This window comes from Rhinopithecus roxellana, chromosome 13 (genome assembly GCF_007565055.1).
Source record: "Rhinopithecus roxellana isolate Shanxi Qingling chromosome 13, ASM756505v1, whole genome shotgun sequence".
NCBI classification, from domain to species: domain Eukaryota; kingdom Metazoa; phylum Chordata; class Mammalia; order Primates; family Cercopithecidae; genus Rhinopithecus; species Rhinopithecus roxellana.
This window is the reverse complement of record NC_044561.1, coordinates 100981228-100994063: the sequence shown is the minus strand read 5'-3', so window position 1 is coordinate 100994063 and position 12836 is coordinate 100981228. Positions and strand designations below refer to the sequence as shown.

The 12836-nt window shown below is 41.1% G+C and overlaps 1 protein-coding gene across 1 annotated transcript in view; it reads left to right on the top strand.

Moving 5' to 3' along the window:
• TMC2 (transmembrane channel like 2) overlaps positions 1 to 12836 on the top strand; it is a 113326-nt gene that overhangs the window by 89976 nt on the left and 10514 nt on the right. Inside the window, exon 17 of the mRNA XM_010379008.2 lies at positions 5092 to 5217. Within this exon, the coding sequence (XP_010377310.2) occupies positions 5092 to 5217 (126 nt within the window). The remainder of the gene's footprint in view (positions 1 to 5091; positions 5218 to 12836) is intronic.

Genomic DNA, 12836 nt, shown 5'->3' with positions numbered 1-12836 from the left:
GACTTACCTAGATAAAGGCCTGTGATAGTTGGACCCCAGGGATGTTAGCAGGAGTGTTCCAGCAGGGTGTGATCTGGAAAACAGGGTTCACACAGAAGGAGGGGATCAGTCTAGAACAGAAGGAATGTGCTGAACTGCAGGCGGCCTGAGATGCCAGGCTGAAGGGAAAACTGCATGGAAGAAGCCTCTGTTGGCTTCTTCCTAAGCAAGGTTTGGAGGGCTGGGCCCTGGGTGCAAATGCCAGCACCCCTTTTCTCAGTTTCCCATCTGTCACTGGGTAGGACGGTCAGGAAGGACAACTATACTATGATAAGAACCATCTCCTACAGTTGTATGGAAAGCTGAACTTATAAGAAAGAATTTGGCTAGCCACGTATGGTGGTACGTGTCTGTAGTCCCAGTGACTTGGGAGGCTGAGGTGGGAGGATTGCTTGAGCCCAGGAGTTGGAAGTTACAATAAGCCATGATTGCACCACTGCACTCCAGCCTGGGCAACATAGCAAGGCTCTGCTTCAAAAGAGAAAAGAGAAGAGAAGAGAAGAGAACTTGGGTATGTAGCTGAAGAGATTCCCAAGCAAAGTATTGAAGGTACAGCCTGGTTTCTTCATGCTGCTTATAGAAAATGTGCAAGGAAAGAGGTACATTGAGTAAGTAACTGATAAACAAGGAAGTATCAGGATTTGGTGATTCTGGAAATTCTCAGCCTTATCTAGATTGCAAAATATGCTAAAACTAGATTCACTGTCATGAGAATGTGCTGTAAAAAGAAAGCCAAGAGTGAATCTGGACAACCTTTTACTAGTGTTTCTGAAGGATCAAAAGATCTGAATATCATTCACACAGAAAACTCTGACTAATCATGTGACTAATGGATTCCCTCAACCATCACATCAGAAGTCAGGAATATAAATAGGATTATCTGGCTGGGCATGGTGGCTCAAGCCTGTAATCCCAGCACTTTGGGAGGCTGAGGCGGGTGGATCACGAGGTCAGGAGATCAAGACCATCCTGGCTAACACGTTGAAACTCCGTCTCTACTAAAAATACAAAAAATTAGCCAGGCACGGTGGCAGGCACCTGTAGTCCCAGCTACTCGGGAGGCTGAGGCAGGAGAATGGAGTGAACCCGAGAGGTGGAGCCTGCAGTGAGCTGAGATCACGCCACTGCACTCCAGCCTGGGCGACAGAGCAAGACTCTGTCTCAAAAAAAAAAAAGAAAAAAAGAAATAGGATTATCCAGAAAAGATCATGTGGGCCTCTCTTGTTTAACAGAGTAAATTCTCATGACATACATGAAAAACTCACAAGGTTTTTAAGAATATTATATCAGCAGAAACACTGCCAACTTGGACTGAAAGAAGCAGAAGGAAGACAAAATAAAGGCAGACCACTGGCCTCCCAGAATTCTGTGGCAAGAAACAGGCTGATAAAACTTACTCAGCTGAAACATGTGCTATCCTTCAAGAAGAAGGAGGATTCTTCCATGAGCAGAACTGTGAACCCAGAGGGCAAAGCTGTGGCACAGCAGGGCAGAGTCTGGAGCCCAGAGGATTATTTTCAGGACTTTAAAACTTAATAGAGCTTGGCTGATTGGATTTCAAAATTGCTTGGAACTGGTGATTCCTTTCTTCCTCCATTTGCTCCCTTTTGGTAATGGAGTGTTTACAACTTTTATCCTACGCCTGTCCCACCATTTTATTTTTGAGAGTAAAAAACTCAGTTTTCTAGTTTCTAGAATCTTGAGATGGGGATATCATCATGGATTAGTCAGGTGGGCCCTAAGTCACAAGTGTTCTTATAAGAAGGAGGGAGGCTGGGCGCCATGGCTCATGCCTGTAATCCCAGCACTTTGGGAGGCCGAGGCAGGCAGATCACAAGGTCAGGAGTTCAAGACCAGCCTGGCCAACACAGTGAAACCCCACCTCTACTAAAGATACAAAAAATTAGTCAGGTGTGGTGGTGCATGCCTGTAATCCCAGCTACTAGGGAGGATGAGGCAGGAGAATCGCTTGAACCCGGGAGTTGGAGGTTGCAGTGAGCTGAGATGATGCCACTATACTCCAGACTGGGCAACAGGGCAAGACTCCATGTCAACAACAACAACAAAAAAAAAAAAAAAAAAGGGGGAGAGGGAGATGTGACTGCAGAAAAACAGAAGGTGATGTGACCATAGAAGCAGGCAAAGATTTAAAGATTCTATGCTGTTGGTTTTGAACATGAAGAAACCCCATCTCTACTAAAAATACAAAAATTAGCCAGGCATGGTGGCAGGTGCCTATAATTCCAGCTACTTGTGAGGCTGAGACAGGAGAATCACTTGAACCCTGGAGGCAGAGGTTGTGGTGAGCCAAAATCACGACACTGTACTCCAGACTGGGCAATAGAGCAAAATTCTGTCTCAAAAAATACATAAATAAATAAACCCTAATGGAGCTTGGCTGACTGGATTTCAAAATTGCTTGAGATTGCTGATTCTTTCTTTCTTCCATGTTCTACTTTTTGGTATTGGAATGTTTATAACTGTTATCCTATGCCTGCCCCAGGTTGGTTTCAACCCAGTGAAACCCTTTCAGACTTCTGGCCTCCAGAACTGTAGGTTATTAAATTTAAGTCACCCGTGTGACAAACAGCAGGCACTGGAATCTGATACACCATCTAATTCAATGACAAAATAATCTACACTCAACTGTCACATAAAAGCCTAACATGTAAACTTTTCTCATTTTTACATGATGGGTATGCACTGGAAATAAAAATAATAATAATAATAAATTAAACATTGTGATACAGTCATGTGCCTGGCACTTGAAGTGCCATCATGCTATAACTGCCTCATTGCAATTTGTGGTGTGGTGGGCAACTACTGTAAGCAATGAGATGGCCATAAATGGTCTCTGACACAACTGCTCTTCCCTTTCATTATAGCACAAAAAATGAATGAGCATAGCTATGTTCCAATACAACTTTATTTACAGACACTAAAATTTTAATTTTATACATCCATTTTTACATGTCACAAAATAGTATTCCTGTTTTGATTTGTTTTCAACCACTTAAAAATGTAAAAATGATTCTTAGCTCATAGACCATATGAAAACAGGTGACAGATCAGGTGCAGTGGCTCACACCTGTAATCCCAGCATTTTGAGAGGCTGAAGCAGGTGGATCACCTGAGGTCAAGAGTTCGAGACCAGCCTGGCCAACATGGTGAAACCCCATCTCTACTAAAAATACAAAAATTAGCCAGGTGTAGTGGTGCCTGCCTGTAATCCATCAGGCATTGTGTGTAAACTCCGGTGGCTGAGACAGGAGAATTGCTTGAAACCCGGAGGCAGAGGTTGCAGTGAGCCGAGATTGCACCACTGCACTCCAGCCTGGGCAACAGAGAGAGACTCTGTAAGAAAGAAAGAGAGAAAAGAGAGAAAGAAAGAAAGAGAGAAAAAAGAAAGAAAGGGAAGGGAAGGAAGGGGAAGGGGAAGGAAAAGGGGAAGGGGAAGGGAAAGGGAAGGAAAAGAAAGAGAAAGAAAAAAGAAAACAGGTAACAAGCTGAATTTGTCCAGGAGCTATTGTTGGTCAACTCCTCATCTATACTTTACACAGAAAATGTTTAGCTGCAAAATGTCAAAGGGCACTTATAACTTAACAGCACCATACTCAATGTTTTGTATCAATTCTCATCTATATCCTCTAAACAATCTTCTGAGATAAATACAATTATTATACTTAAAATACCATATTATACTACAGTATTATTGTATTACACTTATACAGATGAGGAAACTGGGGCAGAGAAGTTTTCAATATCTTGCCCAAAGGTATTGAACTTCTGCAGATATTGGACATCCAATAGAACGTACTATAATGAAAACATTACATATCTGCATTTCTAACAGAGCAGCTACTAATCATATGACTACTGAGCACTTGAAATGTGTAACTAAGAAACTGAATTTTAAATTTTACTTCATGTTAATTTTTATTTTTAATAGCCACATCAGACAGCACAGCTTTCGTGGGGAGAACCAGGGCATGATATGAATACAAGCAAAAAGAGAATAATTGTCAGACCAGGCACAGTGGTTCACTCCTGTAATCCCAGCATTTTGGGAGGCCGAGGGCAGATCATTTGAGGTCAGAAGTTCGAGGCCAGCCTGGCCAACATGGTGAAACACCATCTCTACTAGTAAAGTTCAAAAAACTAGGTGGACGTGGTGGCGCTCACCTGTAATCCCAGTTACTCGAGAGGCTGAGGCAGAATTGTTTGAACCCGCGGGTGGAGGTTGCAGTGAGCTGAAATTGCGCCACTGCACTCCAGCCTGGGTGACAGAGTGAGACTCCATCTCAAAAAAAAAAAAAAAAAAAAAAAAAACAGAGAGAGAGAGAGAGAATAATTGTCCACGTGTCTCACAAGTGATAAATGGGGGAGGAAGGATTTAAACCAGGAATTTCAAACTCCATATTCCACCTCTTGGCACCAAAATTACCAACCAAGAGCCAGTAGCATCCAGGAGGCTCTCAGCCAGCATTTGTAGAAGTAAATCTGCATAATGGTTCTTAGGTATTTGAAGAAAATAAAAATTACAGTTGCGAACTGTCCAGAAGCCTGTCCTAGGTGATCCAATATCTCCTAGACTTAAAATCTGTAGGTTAATTCTAGGTATTTCTGAGAGACACTCAGGTTGTCCAGCACATCAGCTTCTGCAGAACTGTTTCCAGGCCCAAAGGAAGCTCCATGTTGGTATGGTAGCTAAAACACAAGCAATTTCTCCAGTTAGAATATATGAGAAAATAAACCATTTTTTTCTGGCTGAGGAAGGTGTCAGACACAAAAGACCAGTGAAGACTGAGAGGTTGTAAGTTACTTAGGATAGAAAGCTGGTGAGCCATGTGCCCACCCAGCTGTCACCCTAGCCAGAATGGCAGCCCCTCAAGGGGAATTTTTTACTTGCAGTTCGTTTGGAGCAGAGCTCTGGTTCTTCCAGGAAAGCAGTGGCAAGCAGCAGTCCTGGACCTGGTTGAGGGGGCATGGATACAGTTGTGAGTGCCACAGGCACTTGGCAGCATGTTATAATGTGTCCTCTCCTTTTTCCAGTGGGAAAAACAGAATGTATGATGTCCTCCAAGAGACCATTGAAAATGATTTCCCAACCTTCCTGGGCAAGATCTTTGCTTTCCTCGCCAATCCAGGCCTGATCATCCCAGCCATCCTGCTGATGTTGTAAGTTAGCCAGGACCCATGGCTCCACCCCACGGAAACCTCTCCTTGAATTTGAGACTTCCTTGGCAGGTCCTTTTCATCTTGCCTTCTTAGTCTGTACTCCCCAGAAGCAGACTCCATGATGAAGATTCAAGTGCAAGTATTTTATTGGGGAGGGGGTGAGGACTTGAGACAAGGAAGGGAAAGGAAAGTGCATGGTTATCACTGTGAGGATTCTGGGAGGCAGTGTGCCTCAGACTTATCCCCCGCTAAGGGCAAAGGATCCGGGGCATTTGTAGACCAGCTCCCAGCGTCATTCATGGGTAAAATGGCTTCAAGGGGTGTGAGTGAGGGGTCCAAGATGGAAGGGAAGCTTCTGGTAACAGAGATGAGGGCACCAGCAAGTACAAGTCTTTCAGAGCATACTGAAAATTTGGGTGAGCCCTGACATTATCTGCAACAACTCCCACTAAAATGCTCACTAGAAATATCAAAGACCTGTGGGCTCTGAGCCTCTCAGGAAGCTGGACGGTGATTTGGCCTGATCCTGGCTGGGCCCACAGCACTACTCCATTGAGCATCTTATATACTGGAACAAGCTGGTTCCTTCATCACCGTCCCCCTTAACAACAGTTAGAGAACAAGTTTGAAAATCTCTGTATCCCCAGCGCCAGCCTAATGCCTAGAGCATAGCACACAAACAGTAAATGCTCAAGGAAGGAACTAGGGAAGAAAAGCAGGAAGCCAGAGTCTTGGATTGGAATTGCTGCCATCAAAAAACGTGCTAGTAAAAATGTTAGCATTTTTCTTTATTTAAAAAAACATATTTTGGCATGCTTTTTTTAAAAATTATGAAATATTTCCAGCATACAAATGAGTACAGACAAACATGTACACTATCACAAGATTAAACAGATGTGAATATTTTGCAATATTTACTTCAGGTTTATCTTTCTTAATAGAAATAAAACATTACAGATGCACTTCAAGCCCCACCCAATCCTCCTTTCTTCCTCCCTCCCCAAAGGTAACTATTATTCAGACTATATTTGTTTCCCTGCATATTTTATACTTTTTAATCATATGTGTGTATACTACTGTTTCCAGAGTTTTAAACCTTTTCATGAATGACTCACATTACGTGCTTTTCCTCAATCAACATTATGTTGGGGGATTTATCCATGTGGATACATGAGCACACGTTTGAAGGCTCTTCTATGTTCCACTGCATGAATAAGCCACAGTTTATTCATTCCTCTGCTTAGGGATAGTTAGCCTGTTTCCAGTTTTCAGCTATTGCAAACTGCACTGCAGCCAACATTTTGTATATATTTCCTTGCATGATTCTGAGAGTTTCTCTAAGGTGGACATCGAGAAGCAGAATTTTGGGTCATCAGCATGTGTTTCTTCAATCTTTTTAGATCTTACAGAATTGCTCTCCAAAGTGGTTGTATTTCCTTTTGACTGTTATTTATAAATTCCAACTCTCTGGTGAAGTTCTCCAACTTTCTATTTTCTTGAACATAGTGATTATAATTATTTTTAAAATAATTGTGATTAAAATTATTTTTAAAATACACACATATGATTAAAAAGTATAAAATATGCAGGGAAACAAATATAGTCTGAATAATAGTTACCTTTGGGGAGGGAGGAAGAAAGGAGGATTGGGTGGGGCTTGAAGTGCATCTGTAATGTTTTATTTCTATTAAGAAAGATAAACCTGAAGTAAATATTGCAAAATATTCACATCTGTTTAATCTTGTGATAGTGTACATGTTTGTCTGTACTCATTTGTCTGTACTCCCAGTCTGGGCCGGGCGCGGTGGCTCAAGCCTGTAATCCCAGCACTTTGGGAGGCCGAGACGGGCGGATCACGAGGTCAGCAGATCGAGACCATCCTGGCTAACACGGTGAAACCTCGTCTCTACTAAAAAAAAAATACAAAAAACTAGCCGGGCGAGGGTGGCGGGCGCCTGTAGTCCCAGCTACTCGGGAGGCGGAGGCAGGAGAATGGCGTAAACCCGGGAGGCGGAGCTTGCAGTGAGCTGAGATCCGGCCACTGCACTCCAGCCTGGGCGACAGAGCGAGACTCCGTCTCAAAAAAAAAAAATCCCAGTCTGATATTCCAATATCTGAACCACCTGGGTGTATTTTTGTTGTCATTTGTTTTCCTCTTGTTTATCATCAGCTCTACTTTTAGCATGGCATGTAATTTTTACCAGATTTCAGACACGTGGATGAAAAATTACAGAGGCTATGAATAATGTCATCTTTCCCCAAAGGGATGGGTTTTTTCCCAGAAAGGCAAATGAAATACTAGATCACTTAATCCTGTCAAGGCTTGATGTGTTAGCTATCTATTATTACATAAGAAACAACCCCCAAAATTGAAAAATAGTATTTTATTAATGAATCTGCAATTTGGGTAGGATTCAGCAGGAATCATTCCTTTCCTCTCTACTCAACATCATCTGGGTCAGCTCAGCTGGAGGCTGGAGAGTCCACTTTCAAGATGGTCACTCACATGACTGGCCAGCTGGCACCAGCCATCAGCTGGAAATTCAACAAGGGCTATGGACTAGACGCCTCACTTCCTTCCCACAAGTTGCTTGGGCTTCCTCATAGCATGGTGGCTGAGTTTCAAGAGCAAGCATCCCAAGAGAATGCAGTGGATATACATGGCATCTTTACTTACTCCTGCCATACTCTACTGGAGCAATCACAAAGGGATACCCAGGTTCAAGAGAAAGAAATACAGACTCATCTCTTGATGCAATGGCAAGATTCTAGAAGCACATGTAAGATGGGAGTCATAGTATTGTGGCCATCTTTGGAAAATAGTTTGCCATTGCTAGCTTTGGGCTTTCTCAGGGCTGATTTATTTCAGTTTCCAACTTAAAGCCCACAGTGTTTACCAATTCCCTCCTGTGACAGTTACTACAGGACTGAACGAAGGAGGACAAACACAGAAATGAAGACAAAGAAAAAAGGATTTGTTTTAAAGAAGGGGTCAGGGAACTCCTTGCTTCTAGTGAGAAAAGGCAGCCCTGAGCTTCTACAGCCCTTCATATTTATTAGGTAGAAAGAGCAGGGAGGAGGAGGTAATGATTGGTCAGCTGCTTGACTGATCACGGGTTCACATCATTGCTAACAGGCCTCAGATGTGCCTACTCACAAGAAACACTGCGCCTGGGGCGTGACTGCCCTCAGCATTCCTTCTGGGCGCCGACATAGTTGTCAGCTTGCCAACATCCTGCATTCATGAGAACAGTTTGCTGTTTACTCATATAGCCTCCAGTGGTATACTGAGTTGATCACGACTCTCATTCTTTCCGCCTCCAACACCCTCCACCTTGGCAGGGCTTGAAACCCATTCTCTTTTCCCAATTCTGCAGTCTTTGCTTATTCTCTTTCTCTAGTAGTACTGCTACAGCCACTGAAATCTCTGCTCTGCTCTTCAGCCTCCCTGGTGTCATTTTCTTCTGGGCTTCCTGAAGCAACTGAAGAATTGGTCAATCATTTGAGGGCAATATGTACGCAGAGTTTGGCTTATTTATCAGCAATTTGTTCTTCTCTGGGATTCTGTCCCTCAAGCCCCAAAGACTCTGGCAGTAATTAACTCTGACCTGTGTCTTCTCCACATTGTAGGATTTCCACTTTCCGCTTGGACTGTGCTTCTGGGTCGCAAATTGGAAAATACTCTCAGGGAGAAACCCTGGAGGAATGTAGAGATCACCTCATATGCTTCCCTTCTCTCAAGCTTCCAGCCCCTTTAGTCTGCCTGTTTTGTCACTCTCCCATGTCTGAAACTACAGTTTTGTAAATTTTGCTCAGCATTTACAGTTGTTTTTCTCTGCAGAGCTGGACCAATACAAGTCCCTCAGTCAAGACCAGAAAAAGAAGTCTTTGCTCTCTTTATTTGATTTCCACAGGGTGAGGTTGCCTAGTACCAAAACAACAACAAAAATAATCTGTGATCATTTTTGTTAGAAAGAAGACCAGGCATGGTGGCTCACACCTGTAATCCCAGCACTTTGGGAGGCCAAGGCAGGCAGATCACCTGAGGTCAGGAGTTTGAGACAAGCCTGGCCAGCATGGTGAAATCCCGTCTCTACTAAAACTACAAAAATCAGCCAGCTGTGGTGGTGTGTGCCTGTAATCCCAGCTACTTGAGAGGCTGAGGCAGGAGAATCACTTGAACTCAGGAGGCAAAGGTTGTAGTGAGCTAAGACCACGCCACTGCACTCCAGCCTGGGCAAGAGAGCAAGACTGTCTCAAAAAAAAAAAAAAAAAATTTTTTTTTTTCAGAAAGAATTGGCATGCCTATGTTAAGTTTTCCAATCCAAGAATACCATATTCCTTAGCATTTGTTCATTTATGTCCCTCAATAATATTTTTAAGTTTTCTTCATAAATTTCATGCACATTTCTTCTTATATTCCTCTGCATTTCATCTGTTTTATGTTTTATACTAAATTAGGATAGCTCTTTCATCACACTTTCTCACTAGTTTTTGTTTTTCTATGTAAATGTCATTTATTTTCTATATATAAATTTTGTATTCAGTCACTGATATATCTAGACTTTGTATCCCCATCCACATTTCATCTTGAATTGTAATCCCCACGGTCCCCACACTTAAAGGGAGGGACTAGGTGGAGGTAATTGGTTCATGGAGGTAGTTTCCCCCATGCTGTTCTTGTGATAGTGAGTTCTCACAAGATCTGATGGTTTTATAAGGGGCTCTTCCACTTTGCTCGGCGCTTCTCCTTCCCGCCACTTTGTGAAGAAGCTGCCTTGCTTCCCCTTCACCTTCCACCTGTAAGTTTCCTGAGGCCTCCCCAGCCATGCTGAACTGTGAGTCAATTAAATCTCTTTCCTTTATAAATTACCCAGTCTTGGGTAGTTCTTTAAAGCAGTATGAAAACAGACTAATACAGTCACCCTACGAGTGTATTGTTTATGATATTTACTCATCCAAAGTTCTTGAATCTTCCAGGTCATTTTCTCATTTGTAAACAATGAAAATGTTATATTTTATTTAATTCTTAGATCTCTTTTTTTCTCTGTAGGATTAATTAGTAGCTTCCATGGGAAAAACAAGCTAATTCATATTTGGTGATAAAATATATTTTTGTAGTTTTCCTGCATTTACAGGGTGGGGAGTGCTTTTAATGTTCTCAGTTAAGCACAGTGCTGCTATTTTGGAGGGCTGAGATAAGTGTATTCATGAAATAAGGAAGAAAACAACCAGGGAATGTAAGTCATTGTAACATAGGTAAAAGAAATCAGGAAAGTAGGAAAGTGGAGTAACTTTCCTGATCATTGATTTCTTACAGAAGTTTTAAAAAAAAACGTGACCTCAAAAGGCGGTGGTGAATTTAGGGCCACCACTAGCCCATATAGTACCTTGTGCAAATTTTTTAAAGGTGCCCACTCCTTCAGACAGAGGTAGGCCCACGCCAAGGGGCACATTTGACAAACAGAATATGGATAGATTTCAGCCGTCACCCCCTTAGTCAAGTGCCTTTTATGTGGTAAACAGCCTGTATAATGGCTATCTATGCCAGAATCTTTTTCCTTTGGTGTAGACCAGGGGTCATCAAACTATAGTCCACAAGCTAAATCCAGACCACATTTGATTTTGTTAAATAAAGTTTTATTGGAACACATTCATGCTCATTCATTTATTTATTATCTATGACTGTTTTTCACAAAAAAAGACAAAATTTACTTGTTATGATAAGGAATGTATTGTCTAGAAAGACTAAAATATTTATTGCCTGGCCGTCTGCAGAAAAAGTTTGCTGACCCCAATGCACACAATAAGGTACCACTTTCAAATATGCTTTGAGACTGAATTTAAAACATCTAATCAGTAAGACTTTAAAACTATGACAAATAATAAGTCCAAAAAATATTTAGACGAAGAAGGGATTAGGATTGTAGAAGACAATAAATATTGAACTTGAGCCTTGATAAATTCAAGGCTCAGGAAAAGGAGTTGATGGCATTGGATAGAACTTTTAGAGTTGTTCAAGTCTACTATTTTCTGGTTGACCTTCTAATTGTTTCTATTACCAAGGGTAAAGCATTGAATTTCCAACTATTATTATTGGATTGTCCATTATCTCTCCCTTAAATTCTGTTTTTCCTTCATATGTTTTAAGGCTGTGTTGTTAGGTGCATATATGTTTTTACTTGTTACATCTTCTTGATGAAATGACCCTTTCACAATTAAAAAACAATCTCATTTGTCTCTATTTTTGCCTTAATATGTTTCCCAACCTTTTACTTTCAATCTATTTTTACCTTAAAAATCTGAAGTGTGCCTTTTTAGGCTGGGTGTGGTGGCTCATGCCTGTAATATCAGCACTTTGGGAGGCAGGAAGATTGCTTGAGCCCAGGAGTTTGATACCAGGCTGGGCAACATGGCAAGACCCATCTCTACAAAAACTTTAAAAATTAACTGAGTGTGGTGGCACGTGCCTGTAGTTCCAGCTACTTGGGAGGTGACCAAGGTGGAGGATTGCTCGAACTGAAAAGGTTGAGGCTGCAGTGAACCATGTTTGTGCCACTGCATTCCAGCCTGGGTGACAGTGAGACCGTCTCTCTAAATAAATAAATGAAATAAAATATAGTGTGCTTCTTTGGAACAGCATATAGCTGAAGCATAGTGTTTATCCATTCTGTCAATCTGTGCTTTTTATATGGAGTGTTTGATTCATTTACATTTAATTACCAATAAGTTAGCATTTATGTCTGCTGTTTTCTATATGTCTTATGTATTTTTGTTATTTTATTCCTCCATTACTGCCTTCTTCTGGGTTAAAGATTTTAGTATATAATTTTAGTTCCCTTGTCATTTCTTTTACTGTTTTTTGTTTTAGTTATTTTCTTAGTGATTGCCCTGGAGATTGCAATTAATATCTTATAACAAACTACTTTGGATTAATACCAACTTAATTATAGTAGTATACAAAAACCTTGTTCCTATACAACTTCATTTCCTCCTCTCTCCTTCAGGTTGTTTCTGCCATACAAATTACATCTTTATACATTTCATGCCAACTAAATAAGACAGGAGAAAAAAGAGTTACAAAGACTATATTGATATTAGCTTTTATATTAACCCATGTAGTTACCTTTACGAGCGCTCTTATTTCTTCATGTAGATTCAAGTTACTGTCTAGTGTCCTTTCGTTTTCACCTAAAGAGCTCCCTCTAGCATTTCTTACAGAGTAGGTCTGCTAGTGATTACTTCTCTTAGTTTTTATCTGGGAATGACTTAATTTCTCCTTCATTCTTGAAGAACAGTTTTGCTGGATTTAGAATTTTTGGTTGATAGTCTTTCTCTTTCAAATAAGTCATCCCACTGCCATTTGGCCTCCATGGTTTATATGGAAAAACAATGGACTGTTAATCTTTCTGAGGCTTTCTTGTATATGATTATTTGTTTCTCTCTTTCAGGATTCTCTCTTTGACTATGGCTTTTTTTTTCCAATTTGCTATGATATGTCTAGGAATAGATCTCTTTGAGTTTATCCTGAATGGAATTTGTTGAGTTTCCTGTGTAAATTAATAATTTTTTCATCATATTTGGGGATGAAATCTGATTAAAAAGTCATTATTTATTCA